Below are 27,575 nucleotides of genomic sequence, written 5' to 3' on the forward strand. Positions count from 1 at the left end.
CCTGGTAATTTATATATACATTGAAGTTTAAGAATTATTGCTATACAAAGGTGAAAAATAACATGTTTTATCTTTTAACTTTCTAGTCTGTGAAAAACTACACCAAATGTCATGTGAGAAATGAGCAGATCTGTAATAAACTTACTAGTTGTAAAAGCTGTTCACTAAACTTGAATTGCCAGTGGGATCAGCGACAACAAGAATGCCAGGCTTTACCAGGTAAAGATTTCAGTTTGGTAACTGAATTTTATAGTCCACAGATGAGTACCATTATAGGAAAGAGCATTTAGTAAGAACATTCCAGTTTCTAAAATTAAATCGATAGCAAATAAACAGTAATATTGGAGTAATAATAGTATTGTTTCTATAGGAAAAAATTGTATGTTTGCTTCCAATTGTTTAAAGATGTTCAGGATTTCTTGTATTTATTATATTAGTGACTTGATCAGAATCCTTTTCAATTAAAAAAATTGTATCTTAAAAACAGAAAATAATAAATACTCAGACTAATACCCTAATTTACTAAATGTTAACATTTTGACCTATTTGATTTGTTTTTTAAATGCTTTCTATCTTTGAAATTCTGGGAACTATTTTTTACTGACTACTTTTTTATTACAATTACAGTATCTATAATAAGTTTTATATGATTTAATGAGAATCTAAGTTTTGTAAACCACAGAAAAGCCCAATTTAAAAAAGCAATTTCAATTTATTTTTTACATTTAACACTCTTCTTGGTAGACCCTAAGTACTCCTCTTTTAAGTATAAAAGATAAAATCACAAAATAGAAAAGTAATAGAGATATTTAACCAGCTCCATCTTCTTGTTATACAGGTAAAGTGAGACATAACTGGTTAAGTGACTTGCTCAAAGCTGCATGGCTTGTAAAAGGCTGATGTAACTACTAGCTGGGTGTTCTATTTCTGTCCAGTTTTTGCCTTTATCTCTTAGTTTTGTTTTATTATTTTCAAAGAAAAATTTCTGTGCCTATGTAATTCTAAAAAGTCCTTGAAAATCCCATCAAAGGATTTATGTCATGCTTCGAAGTTCATGTAATAAAATAAAAATTAGATTGCCCTTAAAAGTACCATTCAGACTTTAGAATGTTAATTTAAATTTTGGATTTTGTTTATATACTGACCTTTGAATTTTTTAAACAGTGTTATATGCATGTGTGTTCACTTTGAAAAAATTAGAGAATATTCATACAGTGCTAGATTTTGAAAAGCAATAGTAAGATGACACTAAACTTAAAAGTTATATTGATATCTAAGTGTTATATTCTACAAATCAACATGTAGATATTAGTAAAAATATTTACCAAGTTCCTTTAAAAATCTTGGACCAAGGAGTACCTGGGTGGGGCAGTCAGTTAAACATCAACTCTTGGTTTTGGCTCAGGCCATGATCTCAGGGTTTTGAGATCAAGCTCTGCCCTGGGCATGGAGCCAGCCTAAGATTCTCTTCTTCAGCCCCTCCTACCATGTGCCCACACACACTCTCAAATAAATAAATAAATGTTTTAAAAAAAATCTTGGAAGGGGTATATAATATATATATTTAAAGGAAGATCGCTATAATAAGAAGGGAATTTGATTGCTAGTGGAAGTTTGGAAAAATAAGTGAAGTTGCATTTGGTAGTACCCGTCTACTCATTGCCCAGGAAAGAATGTTGGTTTGGTTTATTGGCTCCACTTGGCCAGGGTATCTTGAAGAATGATAAATACCATACAGAAAATACAATAAAAATCACATTATAAACTAACTTCCCTACTTCTACATTCATATTTACTAAGTAGCAAATTGGGTATATACAGTTTGTTTTCCACTCATCTTATTTCGAGGAAGTGACAATTATTAAATGATAATTCCACTCTTTTGAAGTATTACTATGTTCTAGGCACTGTTCCTGGTACCCAATTCAATAGAACAGCAGTTATTAAAGAATAGGAGTCCCCTGCTCATTGACTCTTTCAGAGGATTCATGAAGTCAAAACTAGTAACACTAAGATATTATTTGCTTTTTAAATTCTGATTCTGTCATGGGTTTACTATGGAGCTTTCCAAAAGCTATGTGATCTATAATTCCAGTAGATTCAGAAGTAGATAGGAGAATACATTTGTCTTTTATTAAATCAGCACTACAGAGATTTGCAAAAATGCAAAACAGTGCTACACTTTTCACTATTCTTTTTTCTATTTTGAAGACTATAATTCTTTTAAAATAAAATCTACTTTTTATTTTAAGTTAAAATGTTTTTCCCCCATCGTTTTATTTAGAAAAATTTCAAATGTACAGAAAACTGGAATCTTAGAGATGACACCCACCCAAAACCCTTACCCAGATTGTACATGAACATTTTCCTTTCTTTATGCCTGATCTGTCTGTCCATCCCCCTATTCATTTATCAGTCTGATAAATGATGTCAGTAGTCTGATTTGAATTGTCAGCTTCTCTTTCGCAGGGAGAGAATTTGATGACATGTCTCCTGTGGGCCTGTATGTAACATAAAGGCACAAGACCTCCCAAAAGCTAGAAGAGTGTTTGCAATGAATTTTTTTTTTTTTGCAATGAATTTTTAAATTAAAATTTTAAGTTAATAAATAAATATATTTTTAAATGGCCAGTTTTAATTTTTAATATGGTCAAAGCCAATAGATAACAAATGCATAAAGAAAAGATCTATGAGTCCTTAATAATTTTTAAGAAATAAAGGGGTCTTGAGACCAAAATGTTTGAGAATTGCAGCTTTAGAATATTTCCAGAAAATTTATACTACTGCATTTAAACCTGAAAGGGCAAAAGGCACTGATATATTTAATGTGATATGGAAACTGAAATGTAGTCAAACTTTATAGATCAGTGTATTAATGAAGCACTGCATTATTAACTAGTGTACACTAGAGCATAACTTTTTAATGTATTTCGAAATGTTTGTTTTAGAAAATAGACACTGTTTTAAGATCAACTTGTATTCTAAGGATAAACCACTGTTATTGAGTAGTATGTTTAAATGTTAGAAAGACCTGAATATCTGTGTTTAAAAATAAACATTAGAAAGCAAAGATTATAGCTTCTTTATTAAACATAAAAGAAATGAGACTTCTTTCCCCACAGTTATAATTAAAGAATGAAAGAACCTAACATGTCAAAATAGTGCACCTGGGCTATGGAAATTAGATACGAGAGTAGGAATAACTTTGAAATTACTTTTGTTATGTGCTGGTTATTTTTCTTTAAAGTGATCTTATAGAATATAAATTGGACCTGGAGATGTAAAAATAGTAGTGATTTTATTAGTTGAGGTACCATATGCTACACTAGAAAACCTAGCAGTCAACACATTTTAATAGATGTTATAGCCATACCCTATATTATGCTCAAGAATTAAAGAAAAAAATAGGATCTTCTGTTTTTATTCTTCATCAAACTATTAGATAAATTTTGTTTAGTAAATTATATTGATATCCTTAGAATTTTTAATCATTAAAAGTTACTTAGATACAGAAGTTGTATTTAGAATTCTAAAATAACTGAAAAATATACATGCCTTTTGGTAATCTAAAAATAAGATATAATTTTTTTTTTTTTTTGACTAGCTCACCTTTGTGGAGAAGGATGGAATCATATTGGTGATGCTTGTCTTAGAATCAATTCCAGTAGAGAAAGTTATGACAATGCAAAACTTTATTGCTATAATCTTAGTGGAAATCTTGCTTCATTAACAACCTCAAAAGAAGTAGAATTTGTTCTGGATGAAATACAGAAGTATACACAACAGGTAACAACTCTACTTGTTTATATCATGGAAATATGCAGAAAGTCCTAAAATCACTAGCAATGGTTCATTCCTTTTGTTTTTAAATAAATTATTTTGGGCAGCCCAGGTGACTCAGTGGTTTAGTGTTGCCTTCAGCCCAGGTCGTGATCCTGGAGACCTGGGATCAAGTCCCACATCGGGCGCCCTGCATGGAGCCTGCTTCTCCCTCTGCCTGTGTCTCTGCCTCTCTCTCTCTCTGTGTCTCTCATGAATAAATAAATAAAATCTTTAAAAAAATAAATTATTTTTATTAAATCTTGGAAGTAAAGTGGAACTGACTTTGGAAGTCAATTGGCAGTGGACTTAATCTGTATATATATTTGAGAATAAGATTTTCTAAATTACTCATCTTGCATTTTACATAGTAAACTACTGCATTTCTTACCAAGTGCTCATTTTATATGAATAAATACACTTAAAATACATGTGTATAAAATTTACAAATTTGTTTTGAAGGGTAATTACTTCATAACTTGAGATGTCCCTTATAATTACAACACTAGAGGGATGTCTGGGTGGCTGAGTCATTTGGAGTCTGACTCTTGGTTTTGGTGCAGGTCATTATCTCATGGGTCCTGGGATCGAGCCTTTACTGGGCTCTGTGTTCAGGGCAGAGTCTGTTTGGGATTCTTTCCCTTTTTTTCTCTTCCTCCCTCAACTCATGCTCTCTCTTTCTGTCTCTCAAATAAATAAATAAAAGTAATTAAAACACTAGACTAACACATTGGTTACATTGCATATTTTTAAATTTTTTTTGTGTGTTGTAAGTTGGGTTTTTGGATTATGCTTTTTTTTTCAGGTGTAGATTTGCTTGAAATAATATGATAAAGGTTAGCAGAAATAAAATCAAATTTTAAAGTTTGTGGAAGCTATTGGAACATAAAGCACTTGGAAACTGCTTTCAATATTTCAGGGGAATTAGAATAGTTCTTTGAAAACTATCAAAATATATTTTATGAGATATTTCTAGAGGAATTTACAGTATTTATTTTCTACTCTTGGGTTGTTAAAATCTAGTCAATTCTTAAGAGTAGATTTTATAAGGAAGTTTGGAAATAATTTACTAAACCTAGTTTTGGAGTACTTTAGTTCATGTATTTACTTGAAATGTACTAATATGAACTGTCATAGCATCATAGCATATTTATGTATTTTGTTTCAAAAATAAAATTAGAACTCAAACTAGATCAAGGTATGATTAGATAAGCGATAAGACTAAATAATTTTAGATGCCTTAAATCTGTAGTTTGTAGTTGATTTGGCCTAATGTTTAAGATAAACACACACAACATACACATAGACACCCTATGGTAAATAATGCACCAAGTGGCATAATTTCTATACAAATAATGTATGTATGTCTATAATTCAGCTGTTACTTTGAAGACTCATGGGCCAGATCTCAACAACTTTGTCTTGACTTTCAGTTATGATTTTTATTTGGACAAATAAAATAGACTACCAATTTCTAGGTATTTTAGAAATTATTACCAATTACTTGCTATAGAAATACTTAAGTAATGTTTTCTAGGTATAGCTGATTTTAAAGAAGCATTGAGAATTGTAATCAAAGTGATGGAGAGGGTGCAATTGAACATACTGCTTATCTTTAAAACTTAGTAGCAAGTTATTCTCTCCAGCTCTGTATTCTTCATCTGTAACAGGTTAATAATCATAGCTATTTTGTAGATTTATTGTGAGAAAAAATAAACTAATGTATATAAAGAATATAAATTTTATTTTTGATTGTTTACAATAATTATGGTTTACATTTGGAGGATTGTTATTTTTGTATCACTTTTCTAACTGCTGCTATTCTTACTATTTCCAGGAATTGTTATTTAGAATTCATGGATAACTAAATGAATTTATTTGATGAAAATTAATACTGATCTTAATTTTGGAAAAACATTTGCCTCAGACTAGTATTTTAATTTTTGCTTGGTGAATGAGAAATCCTTCTGACAGCTCCCTCTGCCCCCCCAATGCCCTGGGTAGTTGTACTAGGACCTTTTATCTCATAAGATCATTCCTGATTTTTGATGAAGAATAGGTAATTGATTTTACTTTTACTAGTAATAGAGGAATATGCATCTGGTGTTTAAGAAGTGATATAGGGACAGTTTTTATAAATGTTGGAAAAGATTAGAGGGACTTACTCATACTCCCTTTTGAAATTTTTGTATGGACACTCATTTCACTGTTAACTTCTTACCCTAACATTTTTGGTAATATTAGAATGTATATTTCTTATGAGTATCAACACCAGATGATTTAACTTTTATTTATTTATTTTTGAAAAGAAGTTTTGTTTATTTTTAAGATTTTATTTATTTATTCATGAGAGACAGAGAGGCAGAGACATAGAGGGCGAAGCAGGATCCCTGTGGGGAGCCTGAGTTGGGACTTGATTCCAGGATCCCGGGATCATATCCTGAGCCAAAAGTAGACAGATGTTCAATCATTGAGCCACCCAGGTGTCCCTGATTTAACTTTTAATTTCAGTTTCTAATCATAGATTGAAAGCTCTGCCCCACGCATTAATAAAATGGTTAAATTAATTATATCCCTGGCTTTTGTAAATATTCAAAACTGTGAAGCAGACATCACAATATATTTGTTGGCTGTCAAACATTTATTATATGGCTGATATTAATAGAATAAAAAACTATTATAATTAAATTTATATGAGAAGCTAATCTATGAAATCATTTTTGTGTGAACTGTGGACCAGTATTCGTTCAATTAGTACGTAATTATTGAGTACCTTCATTGTACTTGGCAGTCTATTGCTTGCTGAGAATAGAGATCAAAAGATAATCACTGGGGGCGCCTGGTGGCTCAGTCAGTTAAGCATCTGCCTTCTGCTCAAGACATGATCCCAGGATCCTGGGATCGGGCCCCACGTCAGGGTCTCTACTCAGCAGGGAGACTCCCTCTCCCTCTGCCCCTGCTCCTCCCCTTGTTCATGCTTTCTCTGTCAAATAAAATAAATAAAATCTGTAAAAAAAAAAGTGAGAGAGAGAGAGAGAGAGAGAGAGAGAGAATCACTGTTCTCAAAGAGTTTAGTGGCAAGGAAGACACACACAGTTACCCTGAAGTGTGATAATTGCAATAATAGATGAACACAGGACATATGAAGAAAGAAGATGGATGTCTTAGTAATGTGGACTTAAGGAGTTTCCTAGAGTGATGCTCTAGCTAACTCTTGCAGGACTTTGTGTTAGCCAGTATATGAAGATATTTGTAACGAGGCCATAAAAGCATCTATGTATTTATTTTCTTTGTCTTATTTGAGAGCTTATGGCCAAAAGGTAAGATGTCTGTGGTTTCATGTAGGACGGGCACTAATTGATTTTTAAAAAATATTTTAGAAAAAAGTGAGAAGGTGTATTTGTAAAGTTTCATTTTTAATTGTATGGTTATCATATAACAAATTAAATCTCTTAATTCTTTTGATACCAGGAGCTTCATTTCTTCAATTACAAAATTGGGGGACAGTTATTAATGAGCATTTGAAAAAAATTAGTTCTGTTGAATATGTATCACTTTTAAAGAGCTTATTATTGGTAGATCCATATCTTGTGAGTTTTAGAAAGTACTTAGTATTTGGCATTAGAGCTCTCTTGCTTTTTTCCTTGTTCAAAATATAATATTTTTAGTTTTACACTATAATCTTGAAATGTGCTGTTTTAGAAGTTGCATATTTCAAAGTGTTTTGTGTTAGTTCCTCATCTTTTCTTGTTATTATAAATCATAAAGATTTGACTAACAGTTTTTTGGATGTGTGATAAACTTAAATTTGAGACTTTGTGGACTAGAATGCCCTCAAAAAGAAAAATGTTTTGTTTCATTAGAAAGCTGAGCTTTAGCAAAATTTCAAAGGTGGATGCTTCTGCAAGGTGACATTCCATTAAGCTTACCTTTATGTAAAATGAATTATATCCCGAGTCATTCCAATTGTATACACTTAAGATAACCCTTCCTTGGCAAATAAAGACAGACAAATTTAGGCAATTTAAAGAGATATCCTGGGTCAAATAATCATTTACTTATCGGAAATGGCTAATGAAATGTTGCTATGATTAATGGTGTGCTATAGTAAATTTTCATAATATAGTAATTTGTCTTTGATTTTCAACTGCCTGTCCAGTTCATTTACTGGGTAATAGTTACTTTAAATGTTTTATCAACGGCTTCATTTTTCTATTTCTCTCCTCTTCCTCTCAGATCCTTATCATGATGAGTTAGGGAGTAATATTTCATTTTAAATGACTTGTCTTTACTATAGATAGTCGGAAATGTAGGCAGAGTCGCTGTAATGTGAAAGACAATCATTAATTTGAAATATCTATGTTGGATTGACTCCTGCTGTTATTATCAAGAACTGTAAAAATGTTGTAGCTTTTTGTATCAAAATATCTTTCAGAATAATGTATGAAATATGTAGTGATGACAAGACAAAGCAGTATGTATATTTTTATAATTAGAAACATTTATTAAGTACTATCTCTGTCTCAGGAATTGGATGGTGGAAAATAACCATATCTGTTTTAATGAACTTTTGTTAATAATTTATTGATTACCTAATCTGTATTCTGCTAGGTGATAAGAGATCTGTCATAATGAATATTCATAGATATTTTAATTGTATCTAAGAAATATTTGTTGAGTGTTTACTATGAAATTTATTGTAGTTATACGCCTTGCAAATTTCTAGGTCTATAGCTATCTTTATAAGTTCTGTAGGACCATTTGTATAACATACTTAGAATAAACACTGGATCTATATATCTTATTTCTGTATGTTAAACACTTAAATGGAGACACATATTTCTCTCTATCCTGACAGTCTGCAATATAAAAAGGGTAATGTGGGGTTTTGAAATCATCTCACATTATAATATTATTAACATAGTAACTTAGAAAATAAATATATTATGTATATTAAGGTAGAAGTGTTTAGGAATAATGTCAGCAAGTTGACAGAATGGAAATTTCCAGCTCTTGTCCCCTCACAGAAACATTGGTTTGAACAACCATTCATATACAAAAATGCAAGAGCTAGGTAATCTAGGTAAGAGATTATAGCACTCAGGAGAAGTAGAAATAAGAAAGGACAGTTTCACAATACCTGTATCATCCCTCCCCTAAGCTCATGCAGGACAGTGAAGCATGATGAGAGATAACTTTCTGCAAAGGGGAAGGAGAGTGAAGTGAGCACTTGACTTTGCTTCTGACCCCAGTTCCAGGCCTTCCCCGGTGAATCCCAGTGCCTGATTGGTTGCTACTGACCCAGGCACCAGGCATGCTCCAGACTGACACCCATGGCCTCGTACTCCAGGCTGTCCGCCTGCGGCTCTAGGCTCCAGGAAACCTAATGTCTATGACCTTCCCAGTATACTCTAGCACTGGGCTGGTTCCTGTGGAGTCAAGGCCAGGCTCACCCCTGGAAACTCAAGCTTCAGGCCTTTCCCTGTGTACCCAACCTTCAGGCTTACCCCTGTGGTCCCAGGTCCCAGGCCCATCCTTCATGGACTCAGAACCAGGCTTGCCTTACTGAACCCTGGCACCAAGGCTAGTCCCCACAGACTCATGACCAGGTCCATACCTATAAGTTCAGGTGCCATGCTCACCCTAGCTCTAAGCTGGTATCCATGGACTTAGGGTCAAAGGTTATCCCAGTGTCATGTTAACCTCCAGTTTCCTTCAGCTCAAGAGATTCAGGCTCCAGATTGGCCCGTGTGGGCCCAGCTGTAAGCCTGCCACAGTGGATATAGGCTCCAGATGCCCTCATGGATCTAGTCACCATCCCTGCATCAGTGGACCCTTGTACCAGGTGGTGCCCATACACTCTGGATCCAGGCCTGTACCTGCAGACACAGATTCTAGGTCCACTGCCATGAACCCAGGCAGTTGGCCTGCTCATGTGGATGCAAGCTCTAGACCTACTGCAGTGGTCCTAGGCTCTAGGCTCGCCCCTCTGTATCCAGACACCAGGCAGGCCCCTGTGGATTCAGACTCTAGGCCTGCTTGCCCACTGACTTAGGTACGAGGCTAGCCTAGCTGAGTCCTCCGGTAGTAAACCTGCCTTTGGATTCTATCGACCATATAGACCTTTAGAATTTCTGGATAGGCTGAATGATGAGGGGCTTTCCCTACTGAAGTCTGTCTGTAAAGATAGAAAGAAGTAGTCACTTCTGCAAATGAGACACGAATGCAAGGCCATAAGGGTCACAAAAAATCAGGGAAATACGACACTATCAAAGCAACAGAATAAAGTACCAGTAACTGACCCTAAATAAATGGAGAGCTACAAACTGCCTAACAAATAATTCAAAATAATCATCTAAAAGAATAGACATATTCCCAAAGAGGTTATTCAAGTGGCAACAACTATGATAGAAAGTTTGATATCATCAATCATCACAGAAATACAAATCAAAATCAAAGTGACACAGCATCTCATACCTGTTAGTTAAAGTGGCTGTTAACAAAAAGAAAAGGGATAAGTTGACAAAGATGTGTAGAAAAAGGAATCCTGTACACTGTTGGTGGGAATGTAAATTGGTATAGTCAAATTAAAAAACAATATTAGTTTCCTCAAAAAATTAAAAATAGAACTACTATGTGACCCAACAATCCCATATATATAGGATATATCCGAAGAGGGTATATATATCCAAAGAGAATGTAAACAGGGTATCAATGAGATATCCTGCATGCCCATGTTCATTGCAGCGTTATTCACAATAGCTAAGGGATGGAAATAGCCTGTGTTCATGGATGGGTCAATGAATAAAAAAAATGTAAATATATATAGTGTATTATGGAATATTATTTAGCCTTACAAAAGCAAGAAATCTTGCCATTTGCAACAACATGCATAAACCTAGAGGACATTATGCTAGGTGAACTATGCCAGATGCAGAGAGAAAAATACTACATTGATTGTAATTATATGTGAAATCTAAAAAAGTCAAACTTCATAAAAGAAGATAGTAGAATGGTGGTGGTTGCCAGGGCAAGGGATGAGGGAAATGTGGAGATGTAGGACAAAAGGCACAAAGTTTCAATTATACAGGATAAATAAGTTCTAGAGATTTAATGTATAGCGTGGTTACTCTAGTTAATAATACTGTATTGTATACTTGAAATTTAAGAGACTAGATCTTAAATGTTTCACCACAAATAAAAAGGTAACTGTGTGAGGTGATGGGTAAGCTAATTAGCTTGATTGTAGTGATCATTTCATGTTGTTTGCGTGTACTAAAACATCAAATTGTGTACCTTAAATATATACAATTTTGTCAATTATCACTGAAGGAAGTTAGAAAAAAAAATTAAAAAACCCCCCATGTAGTTCTAAAGCAGAAATAAGAAAATAAAAAGATAGAGTTGTTTATAATCTAACAGAATTTTGTAAAGAGAGTAGCTTGGACCAAAAATATATCATTTTAAAATTATCATATGAATAAACACATTTTAAAATTGATTAATGATTAAAAATAAGATCTATAGAAGATATTTTCTTTTCAAGCTTCTTTTTGAAATATTAATGAGAGCACTAAGAATATTTAGTTCTATGGTATTTAGCAATCTATTAAATTTTAGGCAAAGGAGTCAGATTTTATCATAATGTGGAAGTAGATGACATAACTTTATCTAAAATTGCATGAAAGTTCTGATGTACTAGACAAGTCTGAACTAGCAGTTATTCTTCTTGGTCCTTCGTGATCATGTTATGAAGTCTTCACTCACCCCTATATACAGTTTGTTGAGTTTGTTTCCTGTTCTCTCACAGTGCATGTAATGGCAACTTAGCTGTAGATTCTTATCTCCAGAACTGATTAAACTGGTAACAATAGTAGCAGTAACAGAGCAACAGCAGCAGCAGCAATATGTTAATTTTTTCATAATCTTGCCTCATAAGGTAGGTATTTATATCAGATATTTATAACCTTATTTTGTAGAAGAGGAAACTGAAGTTCACAAGGACTAAATAACTGACCCCAGTCATGTAGCTTGAGTGCAGAGTCTGTGTTTGGAAAATCGTGTTCTGTTCTATATCATTCTCCAAAATGTGCTGGAATTGTTAATTATCCTTGGTCCAAGAAGTCATTAGAAAGCCAGTTCTATATGTTTTTAAATGTCATTTTTAATGATAATGAACTATTTGCTAAGGAATATGACAGTATTTTTATATCTAACTTTTTTTAATGCTCCTTTTGCTGTTTGCAGAAAGTATCACCGTGGGTAGGCTTACGCAAGATCAATATATCCTACTGGGGATGGGAAGACATGTCTCCTTTTACAAACACAACACTGCAGTGGCTTCCTGGTGAACCAAATGATTCTGGATTCTGTGCATATCTAGAAAAGGCTGCAGTGGCAGGCCTAAAAGCTAATCCTTGTACATCTATGGCAGATGGCCTTGTCTGTGAAAAACCCGTTGGTAAGTAGTAAACTAGTAATTCTTTAAAAATATTCTGTTTCCAACTTCTCTTCCTACCACCCCCTTCCACTTGTGAGAGTCTCTGTGCCTGAAGTAACTTTCACTATCTTTTTATGATGTTGATTTCCTGATATTTTGGTAAATTTTAGTTTATCCACTTTTCCCACTTACTCTTAGTGACCTCAGCATTAACTTATGAAAATAGGAAAATTTTATTCTTTAATATGATCTTTATTTCTTGGTTGAATCTATTCTTAATTTTGTTAACATCTTTTACTTTTATAATAACAGTGTGTGGAAGAAAGATTTATTTTTAAGATTAACAACTAATTTAGAATTCTTTTCCTATCATAGAGATCTATTTAATTCGGCAAAGTAAAAAGAAACTTTTCTGGGTTTTATTTTATTTTTATTTTTTTGCATCATATGTCATTTTGTGGTGATTGACCTTTACTATTTTTATATTGGACATGGCATTCAAACCCCAACCCGTACCCGTTGCAATTTTTTATTTGGTTTTATTAGCCAGTATAAAATGTTAGAAGTGGATATTGTTTTTTTTTTAAGTTTTTATTTAGTTATCATACAGTGTAATATTTGTTTCAGGTGTACAGATAGGTACAAGTCTTCCAAACAACACCTGATGCTCATCAAGACAAGTGCCCTCCTTAATCCCATCACCTGTTTCACACATCCTACCCTGCCCCCTTCCCCTTTGGTCACCATCAGTTTGTACTCTATAGTTGAAAGTCTTTTTTTTTATTTGTATCCCTCTCTCTTGTTTTGTTTTGTTTTGTTTCTTAAATTCCACATCTAAGTGCAATCATATGGTATTTGACTTGAAATGGATTTTTGTTAAGTAAGAAAGGAACACTGAATTTTCTCTTTTTAAATATTTTTTATTGTGTAAAATATACATAATATAAAATTTACCATTTTAACCATTTTAAAATGTAGAGTTCAGTGTTACTAAGTGCATCAACATTATTGTGAATCAATCAACACTATATATCTCTAGAACTTTCTCATCTTCCCAAATTCCATACTCATTAAGTAATAACTCTCCAGAACTCACTCCTCCAGCCCCTGACAACAACCACCTTCTACTTTGTCTCTGAGTTTGACTAATCTAGGTACCTCATATAGATGGAATCATAAGGTATATGAACTTTTATGGCTGGCTTTTTTTTTTTTTTTTTATAAATTTTTTTATTTATTTATGATAGTCACAGAGAGAGAGAGAGAGAGACAGAGACACAGGCAGAGGGAGAAGCAGGCTCCATGCACCGGGAGCCCAACGTGGATTCGATCCTGGGTCTCCAGGATCGTGCCCTGGGCCAAAGGCAGGCGCCAAACCGCTGCGCCACCCAGGGATCCCTAGCTGGCTTATTTCCTTTAACATAATGTCTTCAAGGTTCATCCCTATGGTAGCATATGTTAGAATTTCCTTCCATTTTTAGCCTGAATAATTATCCATTTTATATACACCTACAACATTTTGTTTATCCATTCATCAATAAGTGTGTATTTATTTGAGTTGCTTTTACTTATTGGCTATTGTGAGTAATGATGCTATGAACAAGGGTATACAAATATATTTTCCAGTTCCAGTTTCACATCTTTTGGGTATATAGCCAGAAGTGGAATTGTTGTATCATATGGTAATTCTATGTTTAATTTTTTGAGGAATTGTCATACTGTTTGCCATGGAAGTTGTACCATTTTACATTCCTACTAGCAATGTCAAGGTTCCAATTTCTTCACATAGGTAATTCTATGTTTAATTTTTTGAGGAATTGTCATACTGTTTGCCATGGAAGTTGTACCATTTTACATTCCTACTAGCAATGTCAAGGTTCCAATTTCTTCACATCCATGCTAGTATTTTATGTTTTTAAAAAGATTTTATTTATTTATTTATTTGAGAGAGAGAGAGTAAGCGAGAGAGAGAACACAAGTAGGGGGAGTGGCAAAGGCAGACTGAGCCACCCAGGCACCTCTTCTTGCTAATATTAAAAAAAAAAATTATCCTAATGGGAGTGGTATTCTATTTCAGGTAAAGATTTTATAGCATATTGTTTTATTTTTATTGTTTGTTTATATCAGAGACGTGTTTACTGACAGGGCATTTGTTTTGATAAGGTATGGAATGTTTATGGAAAAATTTGTGGCAGGAAAGTAAATAATGATAGTGTCTGTAGTATTTATCCAAAGATAGAAAACTATGTCATGGGCTACATTTCTACTTACAAGTTTTTAAGTTATGTAACTTTATGTACTTTGTTAAAGGATTAAAATTCTCCAAAGAATTATAATTTTCAAATTTGATAATAAATTCAAGAAGTATTGATATCTTCATTTTCATTTACCTTCTTATGTATTTTTTGCAATAATTTCTATCCCATACTTGGCTTACTTGAAACATTCCCTAAATAGCAAAAGGAATGAAACCCATATACCTGTGTTAAAATACAGTTAACAAATAAAATAATTATGTTTGTTGATTTATTCCAGTTAGTCCAAATCAAAATGCCAGGCCATGCAAAAAGCCATGTTCTCTAAGGACATCCTGCTCCAACTGTACAAGCAACGGCATGGAGTGTATGTGGTGCAGTAGTACCAGACGATGCGTTGACTCTAATGCTTACATTATCTCTTTTCCGTATGGACAGTGTCTGGAGTGGCAAACTGCCACCTGCTCTCGTAAGTATTTATCTAGAGTGACTTTTCATTTAAAGGCATCATAAATCAGTTTTCTGTGGTGGAAGGAGGTATTAAACATTTGAAGAAGTTTTTAAGATGGGAAAAACTTGTAGCTAGTTTTAAAACCTATTAATAGTATAAGCCCCAGATTTATACCATTATTTTGAATTTTACTAATTATTTTACCCTACACACACACAAAGTCACACATTTTGCCACATTTGTGCTCTCCCCAACTCTGAGTATATATTGCAAATAGTGTAACATTTCAAGAAAGTGCTTATTACTGCAAGGGACACATACTGCTTTGTTGTGTCCTTTGCTTCTTCAGTGTCCTTTGTTCTAGCACTGTTCCCATTCCCATGTCTTACATGACTGATATTTTTAAAGACTTGCATAACACTACTGATAGCACCTGGTGTCCTTGTAGGATTTTGAGGCCACATGCAGCTTTTTTTTTTGGCTTGGGAAAATGTAGAAGCTGCGGGTCTCAGCTAGCTTTGTGCTAGCAGAACGTAGAGTTTCTTTCCATAATCTATCCTCTGACATTGGGCCTCATTAAAAAAAAAATGCCTTTCCAACAGGGGCATGAATTAGTTGGTCTGTTCAGATTTATAATAAGAAGGATGGAAGGATTATTTACTTCCATTGCTCCTACTATCTGCTTTTCAATGTTGAATCAATTCATTCATGCCACACTAATTGGGGTCTGTCCCTCCTGTGACTGATCTATACTTTACATTCTTTTGGGGGATATACTCTGCAGGTGCCTAGGGTCACCATTCTACAACCACAGTTAGCTACAGAATCACCTTAGATAAAATTGGAATTCAAGTGTATGTTCATCCAGAAATCCTTTATTTAGACAAAGTAAAACATCTACTCACTTGCTAAATCCAAATAGGCACAGATGAAATGAGAGGAATATTTTGTTCCTCTTCATTACCACACTTCCCAGCACCCGAATGTCTGCAAAGCTTAACGGGAGTCCTTAGGTTTCTTTAGTTTTGTTTTTCTTCCCAGGACTTTTACCTGCAATAAGCTGGGTTTACAATTAGTGAATCTGATTAATGGGTGTCAGATCCCAAAGGAGCTGCAGTGACAGTGCCATGAAAGGAGACAAAACAGCAGCCACTTGAAGCCCCTTGTGGGTTAAACTCAGGAATATGTTGTAGTTGAAGGGTGTTCAATGGAATAGGGAAGGGGAAGTTTTAATCTTTATAAGGGAATACTTTTCAGGGGGTCTTGTCATCCCTATTCTATTTTTTTTATTCTAACAATTACCCTATCATGTCTTCTCTCACTCTATTTTTACAACTCTTGTATGTCCATTTCAGGTTTTTGCATCAGTCTACTGGCTTCCCTCTGTTTCTTTCCCTCCTACAAACAGGCACTTGCAGGTTTCCTGGGAGTTTGGCCCATAACACAACTTGTTCCTACAACTTTTTAAAGTTTCTTTTGGACTTATCAGCCTGTTGGCTTCCTTACATAGGAGTAGCCACTATTGACATAACTATTATAAAGTATGGATAAGTATCCTAGCAGTAACATGCATTACTTGCCCATCTGTTCTTCCTTCTATCCTTCTTCTGAGCTCTCTTGTTTATACTCTAAGAGGAAGGAAGAGCTGCTGCTTTTAAGAGGGGCTCCCTAAGTCTGAGATACCTTTTGGTGGTGAATCTTCTGTTTTGAGGCTTGCCCCTGGATCTAGTGGCCCACAGACAACATGGCCACCCAGTTATAAGCCCTTCTTTCTTGGATGAGTGACCTTCTCATTTAGAGGTAGCTAGCTGCTTAAGACAGTGCAGGTGGAGACTCATTGGCCTTTCCAGAGCTTACATCACTCCCAAAGATACCTCCATAGTCTACCAACCCAGCCAAACCCATATTTGCTCCATATCAGGCACCAATGTTGAATGAAGAGCAAATAAGTGCCACAATGCAGGCTAGAAGTTCTAGGATATGGCTATTGTATGTACTTGTTTTCTCAGGATCTTGGCATCAAGTGGTGGGGTGTTTCTGGGATGGGCATGGCTGGGTGTATTAGGCATTGAGCTCCTTGTTGCTATCCTTTTTTAGGAACTTTGATAGGGAATGGTGATGTACCTCATTCAGTGCATGGCATTGTGGTTGTTGCAAGCATAAAATGGTCTCACTCCCACAGAAAACATCTTATTAGGTGTCAGCTGCCCATACCAGTGCTGGAGATTTGGGGGCAATTGAGAGAGTACTCAGACTCTTCTTCTTATATCTTCATAGTCATATTTGTCTTTCCACAAACATTAATGTTTGGTAAAAGAAGTCAGACACAAAGGATGACATACTGTGTGATTCCATTTAGATAAAGTTCAAAAACAGGCAAGACTAACCTCTCTTGTTTAGGAATGAATATTTAGGTGGCAAAACTGTGGAGTGAGGCAAAAGTTAATATAAATGACAGATAGTGGATACTGCTGAGAAAAGATTGGGATGCTGACTAGGACAGGGGCACAAGGGAGGCACTGTTCTATCTCCAGGCTGGGTGCAGGCACAGAGCATTTCTGTACAGTAATTTATTAATCTCACATCTTTCTTTATGAACTTCTCTGTGGGTATTATAGGGTAGAAGGGTAAAAGGCAGGGAAAAAGAAGCATGTAAAGTCTCTAAGCTCTTATACGCTTAAGAACTTTCTAAAAGTTATTTAGAGTTAAATCTAAGTCGTTTTTACTGCTCACAAATCTTTCATGTATTCCATATCTTCCTTCTCATTTATTCACATTTGGATAATAGTCTTCAGTAATTCTTTCAAATAAATTTGTGGTTAGTAAACATTTAATTTGTATATGTCTAAAGTGTATTTTTTTATGTTCATGTGAATGATAAAGTGGCTGGATGTGGGAGTTCTAAGTAATTCTTTCCTCAGACCCTGTAGCATTTGATGCTATGAGTGAGAATTCTCATGTGACTTTGATTTTCATTCCTTTGTGGGGAACCATTTAAAAGAAATTCTTTAAGAAATAAAAGATTTTAAGATTTTTTTCCTCTTTATCCTTGGCATTCCAAATTTTGTAACTTATTTCAATTTAATTTTCCAGTAATTGAGTTGGCTTTTAAAAAATGGATTCTCATTGGCTCTTTGAATCTGAAGAGTAATTTCTTTACTTGCTAAAAATGGTCTTTAATGCTTAGATTGTTTTCTTCCATATATTGTTTTTAGAAATCTTAAAGTAGTGGTTGGAATTTCAAAGTAAATCTCAATGTCTTAAATTCACTTGTATTTTCCATCTGTTTGTTACAATTCATATTTTTCTTCTTTATGGTTGCTTATTTGTGGACTTTTAATCTATTTTAAAGTGCTGAGAACCTGTATTTCCACTATAAAAACTGTAACCTGTATTTCCACTATAAAAACTGTAACCATATTTTTTTTGAGAAGGTAAATGAAACATTAAACACTGGTACGAAGTGCATCGTCACCACTGATGAACTAAATTAGGATATGTACTGCTGGTAGGTCTGTCTGCTAGGGTTGTGTGGATCAGTTGTTAAGTTCTGCTTTTATGTTTTTTGTTTTTGACGCTTTTCTTTTGTTACTGTCTTGATTTTTGATGTCTTAAGAGTTTTGTTTTCTACTTCAACCATTTGTTCTCGAGCAGTTAGTCTAGTCTGATGGATTTTTCTTTTCTGTAAGCCTCTTGTTTCACTGTTTATGTCTGTTACCACATTTGCCTTTTTGGTGGCTGTCTATACCTTATTTGTGCTGATAATAGCCAATAACAGTTATTTTTGTCCCATAGCCCTTTAAATTATATGTCCTTTACATCCTTGTGGGGAAGAGGGCCATTGGACTTTGCTTCAAGGAGACCTTGTGTTTTCTGGAAGTAGTATTCACCTAGCGGTGATCTACGTCTTGTGAGAAACAAACTCCTTCTCTGTTACGTCATTCTTCCCTGTTTTTAACCAACATGCTTTTAATGAGCAATAAGGAATGTCAGAACATAAAATAAGGACTAGTAATAAAGGTGGCATCCTTGCTCAAAATATGAGTGCTAAAAAGTAGCTGAGTGTTATTGTTTAATGGACATCACCTTTCGGGCAATGTTTTTTGTCATACTTTTGCCTTTAACTTTATATCTTGTTAGCATTAATTATACGTAATGGATTTATATGATCATTTCTGCTATATGTGTCTGGTCCTTCCCTAAACATTTAACAGTAGTAACTCTTTAAAAACATTCTTAGAATTATAAATAAAGCTTTATTAGCAATGGTATATATTTTATGTTGCTTTTTAGAAAGTTGTTTCAGCAATCATTTGAGATTGCCAAGTAAATGGAACTTGAAGGAAACTTTTCTTTGCTAATGAAACACAAATATGGATTTTATAATAATCCCAAGAGTTTTTCAGTTATAATATTGTGATATTAGTACTTAAAATCCACAAATTGAAGAAAAGAAATATATCTTAAGACAAATTTTATGTAATGTTTTCTGGGAAAGCTTTTTTAATAACTGCAATTATTAAAAATTGACACTTTTACTTAAAATATTGGTTATTCTCTTTGTGAAAATGAATTTCAAAAGGATAATTTAGAACAATAATAGAAGACTTAGTTCCTAATATATAAAAGTTCAAATATAAAAATGCAATTAAGTTGATGCAGTAAAAATGAAATAATAGGAAATGTGAGAATACAGTACACGTCTCACAAATCTGTATTTCTTTCAGTATTTTGCAGGTCTATGTACATGTTCAATTTAAACATCTTTTTCTCTTGGCAGTTAGGGAAGGTAATCGTTTTAAAATTGAATAAAATTTAATTTTTAGAGTAGCTTTAGGTTCATAGCAATTTTGAGAGGAAGATGCAGAGTTCCTATATATCCTTTGCCCCTACATATGCACAATCTACCCCTGCCCTGTCAACATCCCATGCCAGAGTGGTACATTTGCTACCCAGATGAATCTACATTGACATCATTATAGCACAAAGTCTGTAGTTTACATTAGGGTTCACTCTTGGTATGATACATTCTGTAGAGTTTGACAAATATATAATGGCACGCATCCATCATTATAGTATCATACATAGTGGTTTCTCTGCCTAAAATTCTTCTGAGCTCCACCTATTCATCCTTCTTTTTCTCCTAACTCTTGGCAATCACTAATATTTTTACTGTCTATATGGTTTTGCCTTTTCCAGAATATCATATAGTTGGAATCATATAATATGTAGCTTCTCAGATTGGTTTCTTTCACTTGGTAATATGTATTTAAGTTTCCTTCATGTCTTTTCATGGCTTGGGAGCTTATTTATTTTTAGAGCTGAATGACATTACATTGTCTGGTTGTACCACAATTTATCTACTCACGTACTAAAAGAAATCTTGCTGCTTTTGGCAAGTTTTGGCAGTTATGAATAAAGCTGCAGTAAAAATCTATGTGCAGGTTATTGGGCAGACATAAATTTTCAGTTCATTTGGGTAAATATCAAGGAATGTTATTGATAGATTTTATGGTAAAACTATGTTTAGTTTTCTAAGAAACCTCCAAACTGTCTTTAAAAGTGGCCATATTTTACAGTCCCATGAGCAATGAATGTTTCTGTTACTTTGCATTCTTACATACCACCATTTGATATTGTCAGTTTTGGGATTTTGGCATTTTAATAGGGGTATCTCATTGTTTTATTTTTTATTTATTTATTTTTTTATCTCATTGTTTTAATTTGCAGTTCTCTAGTGACATGTGATGTGGAGTATCTTTTCATACTTGTCTCTGTATGTCTTCTTTGCTGAGATATCTGTTTAGGTGTTTTGCATGTTTTAAAAATTGGGTTGTTTGTTTTCTTATTGAGTTATGTGTTCTTTGTGTATTTTAGAAACAGTCCTTCATCAGGTGAGTCTTTCCTAAATATTTTTTTACAGTATATGGCTTTCATTTTCATTCTCTTGACAGTGTCTTTGCAGAGCAGAAATTTTAAATTTGAGTTTTAACGAAGTCTAGTTTATCAGTTTTTTTTCTTTCATGGATTGTGCCTTTGGTTCATAGCTAAAACATCATCACCGAACTCAAGGTCATCTAGATCTTATATGCTTTCTTCTGGGAGTTTTCTAGTTTTGCTTACAAATGTTCATCTGTTCTTGCATGTTACCATTAGGACCTTTAGCATATTAATCATAGCTGATTTAAATTCCAGGTCTGGGGGCACCCGGGTGGCTCAGCTGTTGAGCCTTTGGCTCAGGTTGTGATCCTGGGGTCTTGGGATCAAAGTCCCACATCAGCCTGCTTTTATTATTTTATTTATTTATTCATGAGAGACAGAGAGAGAGAGGCAGAGGCAGACACACAGGCAGAGGGAGAAGCACGCTCCAAACAGGGAGCCTCACGTAGAACTCGATCCCGGGACTCCAGGATCACGCCCTGGGCTGAAGGCAGGCACCAAACCGCTGAGCCACCCAGGGATCCCAAATAAAATCTTTTTAAAAGTTAAATTCATGGATTGATAATTCTAATATTCTTGCCATATCTGGTCTGATGCTTGCTCTGTCTCTTCACATTGTGTTTTTTGCCTCTTGGCATGCCTTGTAATTTTTTTTTCTTGATAGCCAGGTTTTATTTATAGATAAGAGAGACTGCTGTCAGTAGGCCTTTACTTAACGTAGTGGTAGGGTGTGGAAGGAGCAGAAGTGGTCTGTAACTGATTGATTAAGTCTCAGTCTTTTGGTGAACTTCTACTTCATGCTGTGAACTTCACTAGAGCTTCTCAGCTTTCTCCCCCTCTCTCAGGTGGTACTGGATAGCTGAAGGGAGCTAGAATTGTATGTTTCTTCTTCCCACCTGGAAGGCCAGAGCAGGCTAGAATTGGGTATTTCCCTTTAACAGGTCAGGTAGGCTCTGAGAAAACCTCAGCTGTTTAGGCTCTGTTAAATAGTTTTTCCAGTGCTTGTTAAGAAGAACAGAATGCTCTGGCATGTTTCAGAATGGTTCATTTTTGTGTTCCTGTGCTGGAAGCACAAGAAGTTTTTTCTTTGATGTGCATTGTGAGGACTTTGTAGAGTTCTGGAGGTAAAACTCACAAAAGTGTGGGAGTGCCCCTGGTGACTGGGTCCTTCTGGGAATTTCAGCTCTCAGAGTCGTCCACACTGAACTTCCAGCTGTTGAGCAGCCACAGTTTAGGGTTTCTTCCCTAGACACTGGCTCCTCCAGAGGCTTCAAATTTGGTATATTGATTCTCTGTATCCTCCCTCTTGCCAGTCTTAACAGGCAGTGATTTGCCCTGTGACCTCACTTCTCTGACAGAGCTCAGAAGAGTTGTTGACTTTTCATTTTGTGCTACTTTTTAACTTTTTGTTAGGATGGAATGGTAACTTCTGAATTCCTAAGGTGCTGGATCAGAAACCAGAAGTCTCCAGTAATCATCTGATGACATAATTTCTTACAGACTGATTTTTCAAATTCTTACACATTTCAATAACCATATTGAATATTTTACAACTTAATTTTTAAAAAACCCAAAAATAAATAAAAGTGATTGCTTTAGGTACTTATAGTTTATACAGTCTCTATACTATTCATAACAGAAAAAAATGGCATAGCCTACAAAAGCTTTCCTGTATTGTCTAAAAAACAGAATCTGTCAAGTTTTGAATCATTATTAAATACTAAATAATACATTTTCTTTTAATCTTTAAGCAGTGCCTGTTGCTTTCTGCTCTTGAGCAAAAGGAAAACCAACATTACTTTATATAATAGTTTCATATGTAAAATAAAATCTGAGAAATAAAATATCATTCTGAAAATGACATTTTATAATTTTTTGTTAAAACCTAAAATCAAATAGATAAAGAGAACTAGAAGATTCATAGTTTGCCATTCAGCCAGTGCAATAAACCCAGCATTCTTTCATCTAAGATTTCCCAAGCAGTTTGGAAAGCATTAACAGGAATGTTGTACTTGAGAATAGTTTAGATTTACTTTGTATGTAATGGTTCTTCAAGACATTTTATTGGTTATATTTTCTTAAAAAGATAGTCCTAAAATAAAATTTACTTTCCTGGGAGATATCCATAGACTATAAATATAAAACTATATTTATTCTGGGTGAGACCTAATAAAATAAAGATATACTTCAAATCATCACATGATAATAAATAATTGCAATGTTAAGATAACATACCTAATTTGATATTTTCCATTGTTTTCTATTGATTTTGTAGCAACCCGTAGTTTTGAAGACAATTAGGATAATCCAGTCAACAGTACTGTGGGGTAGCTACAATCATATATGTGAGAACTGTTTCAAAGCCTGAAGGCTAAACAGAGTATGGTAATATATGAAACATTCAGTTATCTAGGATCTTTTAACACTGTACTGCTGAAGAAATATATATTCCAAAAGCAAATATGTTCATGTCAATGAATTATTTATCTACAGAAATAACATTAGTCAGTTGTATTCAATGATTCAGAGTGTTCTTCCTTTTTAAATTATTTTTTCTTTTTAAATTATTATTAAGGAAATATAGGAGAGCACTCATTTTCCACTTTCTTCAATCTTATCTCTTAAATTCTTAGCATACAAAAAAATTCTTCATAACAAATCATGTTATAATTGATTAATTCTTTAATCCAATACTCTATTATCTCTGCACAGTTCACTATAGTGAGTTCTTGATGTTCACTGAGAAGCTTGTGCCATTCCTGTTGGCAGCAATCTGAGAAACATTTCTGTTTTCAGTATATTAAAACACCGAGTGGCAATTAAGTTATTGCCTCCATAACAATGAAATTCAGTCTGCCAGAATTACAGTTTTTTCTCCCTCTAGGTTTTTTCTAGCATGTGGCTAAAACATTATTCATGTCTTATACCTCTGTCACTATCGTCTATGGATAAACAATTTCCAAGACAAAGAGTGCCTTTTCTAGCAAAATATCAGTAAAAGTAATTAAAGGAAGTTTCAGCCTAATATAGGATACTCTAATTATGAATTTAAAATTTAAAACATCACATAGCAACTGTAGTAAATATAATGACAAACTGTAACATGTTCATTCTTGTAAAAGGCATCACAGTATTCATAAGCTTTGTTGAAGCTCATAGATTATAGATCAATTAAACAAAAAGGTTGAGCTATAGTGTGTGAGTCTTGGAGGGATATTCTGCAGCCCTGAGTGTCAGAGCTTTTGCTGGTTGCTTGGTTGACATAGTGATCTGGTGCCCATATTCCCATTCAGTTTGGTTCTTTGGGTGAAACTGAGTTTACTCAGCACATGATAGCCAATGCTGGTATCTTAGATCCTTGGGCAGAGTATTGTCAATGAAAGGCAGTACACATGGGGCTAAGCTGTCTCATGGGATGGGCAGGCAGCAATTACAGTGGATGTTCACAGGCAGATGCAGAGTTTTTTCATGAAGGCCCTCACTAGGCACAACAAGAGCAGCTACATGGCTCTAAATCATGGACAAGAGTCAGTGTGGTCTGTAGGTCCCTGGATCAACTTCCAAAAGGTGCTAAAAACAGGCAAAGTTCCCAGGACCCTTTAAATGCTTACTTCATTTTTCTCCATGTCATGGTTACTATATCCTTTTTCACCTTTAAGTGAAAATCTCTTTGCTCATGATGTACATTTTATTCACTTTAAGTAATTGCTAGCTCTTAGATATTATTACAAAAAATGTTTATATTAACTATAGACAACTTTTTATAGTCTTTTTTTGAATAGTATTATTTTTCCATTAGCTTACAATTCTATTTGAATATAAAGTCATATAAAAAAAAATAAAGTCATATAACGTATTTTGTTAATGTTCCTGTCATGCAGCTCAAAATTGCTCTGGCTTGAGAACCTGTGGACATTGTTTGGAACAGCCTGGATGTGGCTGGTGCAATGATCCTAGTAATACAGGAAGAGGACACTGCATTGAAGGATCTTCACGAGGACCAATGAAGCTTGTTGGGATGCACAATAATGAGATGGTTCTTGATACCAGTCTTTGTCCTAAAGAAAAGAACTATGAGTGGTCCTTTATCCAGTGCCCAGGTAATAAAGATATAATGAAAATAATTTCACAGATGAAAAAAATTCTTCCCTATATCCATCTCTATTGTGTAGGTGTCATTCTATTTGGAATCATTAAATAGGCTAACCAAATGCATGGCATACAGTTATTATATTTGGCTTCATTTGAATTGCTAAGAATAATCTCATCCTATAGTCTTTTATAGTTTATATGATTATAATACCTTAGAATTCAAAGGCAATTCAGAAAATCCAGTTAGACTTCATGCTAACTGTGGGAATGTTTTAAATAATATTTATGATGGAATCAGCTGGCTTCATTTTGAATGCCATTCAGTTTTGAAGGTTAATAGTTTTCAGGTTTTTTTTTTTTAATAGGAAATCTGTTCTTATATTGAATAAAACCAACCTTCTGAAAAAATTAATTTATTCAGTATATTTTTATTGAGTGCCTACTATGTGCCAAGGAGTGTTTTAAGTGTTAGAGATACAACAGTTAACAAATTACACTAAAATCACTGCATTCATGAAGCCTAAATTCTAATTGAAATTAACAAAATTAATTATACACACATATATAGGTGAAGTTAAGTGCTATTGGATAAAGTGCTGTTAAATAAATAAGAGGGCACGGCTTGCAATTTGAAATGGGTGGTGAGAGAAGAGTTCATTGAGAAGTAGCAGTAAACACCTCATGTAGATGAGAGAGTGAATCATAGGGATACCCAGGGAGAGTATTCTAGAACAGGTAATAGCCTGACACAAGGACTTGGGTCAAATAATCCCAAGCCTGACACAAGGACTTGGGTGAAATAGTTTATTAGGGAGGTGAACCTAGAAAGCACAACTGAGGGAACAGAGAGGTTTCAAAGAATGGAGAAAAACCCATAATATGTCTGTTGTTAAGCTGGCTAGTGTACTTGGAAATTTGGACTCACACCCACTGGGGACCTACAAAGAACTTTCTAGAATGCTTCTCAAAGTTAACCCACCAAGGGACTAGGAGGGTGGGGTACTTATCTAAGGATTCTCATCCTTCATTGGTTGAGTGATGCCTTTGCGGGCGGGGTATTGTATTTCTGAACTGTGCCAGAATGTCTGATTAATAGCTTGTCCTGGCACTAGTGAAAATTTTGAGGCTGAAAAGTAGAGAGATACTGCAGAACTTACTTTCAGTGAGTCACTGACATTGCATTGTCCTGAAACCAAATGGACAGTGGGAATGGGGACAGAGTGCAATGATACCTGCTACATAAACTTTGAAATATGTGAAAAGCAAAAATGAAAAAGCTTTTGGTTCATGCAACATGATTGAATCTTAAATGTTTTTTGCTTGGTGAAAGAAACCAGACCCAAAGGCTACATGTTATATTATTTCATGTATCAAATGATCTGGAACTATGGGGATGGAAAATATCAGTATTTGCCAGGAGTAGCAAAGGTAGGGATTGATTTCAAGGGTACCTCAAGATGGAATTTTTTGTTATGGAATTGTTCTTTATCATACTGTGTTAGGTTATACATGACTCCATGCATAGGTCAAAAACCTGTATTGTGTACCACAAAGAACCAATTTTCCTGAATGCAGATTAAAAAGGAAAGTCGACTAGAATATCAGAGGATCCCAGGATGTAAACTGTGACAAGTAAATTTAATTGTATTACAAATAACATAACATAAAAAAAAAAAAAGAAAAAAAAAGCAGATCTAAGTAACTTCGGAAGACAGTTTGGATACTGTAAAGCTAAAGAAAAAAACTATGTAAAATTGTATTCTGGTTAGTAAATTTGTCACATGGTATAAATTAACATTTCTAACAATACTTTATATGTTTACTAGGTTTGGGCAAATAAATTGTGTTTAATCTAAGGTTTTCCGTTGTCAGAGAAAGAGGTTAAAAATATGTATAAAGAGTGAAGACTACAAAGAGCGAAGACTACAAACAGTGAATCCTGTAGTGTTGGGTTAGGGTCTGAGATAATAGTATAAATTCCTGCTTATTTTAATGTATATACAAAGAAGTAAATATGGATATGTGTGTATACATAGGTTAGTATATATACATGTATTTCCTAATTCTATTTGTCAAGAGGGTCTAGAAGCCATGACATCCCAGTAGCCTACATCTTGGTTTCTAAATACTGTTTTCTATTGAGAAGAACCAGGGCTCCATAGAGAAATGGGTAATTCTAGCGCTGGGACAGGGAAAGTACATGATGAGCCCAGAGGACTGTTTGGTGTCAGAAAGTAAGAAACAGCTTAAAAAAAAGGGCGGGGGGGGGGATCCCTGGGTAGCTCAGCGGTTTGGCTCCTGCCTTTGGTCCAGGGCGTGATCCTGGAGTCCCGGGATCGAGTCCCACGTCGGACTCCCTGCATGGAGCCTGCTTCTCCCTCTTCTTCTCCCTTTGCCTATGTCTCTGCCCGTCTCTCTCTCATTCTCTCTCTCTATGTCTATCATGAATAAATAAATAAAGTCTTAAAAAAAAAAAAAAAAGGACGGGGTCATGATCATGCCAAAGGGACACAGCGCCAACTTAAAAGAATTCTCAAAAACAACAACAACAACAACAACAACAACAAAAAAGAATTCT

At 34.5% G+C, this 27,575-nt stretch overlaps 1 protein-coding gene across 1 annotated transcript in view; it reads left to right on the forward strand.

The window, feature by feature from the left end:
- ATRNL1 (attractin like 1) overlaps nucleotides 1-27,575 on the forward strand; it is a 786,695-nt gene that overhangs the window by 154,297 nt on the left and 604,823 nt on the right. Inside the window, exons 14-18 of the mRNA XM_038578888.1 lie at nucleotides 87-219; nucleotides 3,605-3,786; nucleotides 12,067-12,280; nucleotides 14,795-14,983; nucleotides 24,787-25,005. Coding sequence (XP_038434816.1) covers nucleotides 87-219; nucleotides 3,605-3,786; nucleotides 12,067-12,280; nucleotides 14,795-14,983; nucleotides 24,787-25,005 — 937 coding nt within the window. The remainder of the gene's footprint in view (nucleotides 1-86; nucleotides 220-3,604; nucleotides 3,787-12,066; nucleotides 12,281-14,794; nucleotides 14,984-24,786; nucleotides 25,006-27,575) is intronic.

This window comes from Canis lupus, chromosome 28 (assembly GCF_011100685.1).
Source record: "Canis lupus familiaris isolate Mischka breed German Shepherd chromosome 28, alternate assembly UU_Cfam_GSD_1.0, whole genome shotgun sequence".
NCBI lineage: Eukaryota > Metazoa > Chordata > Mammalia > Carnivora > Canidae > Canis > Canis lupus.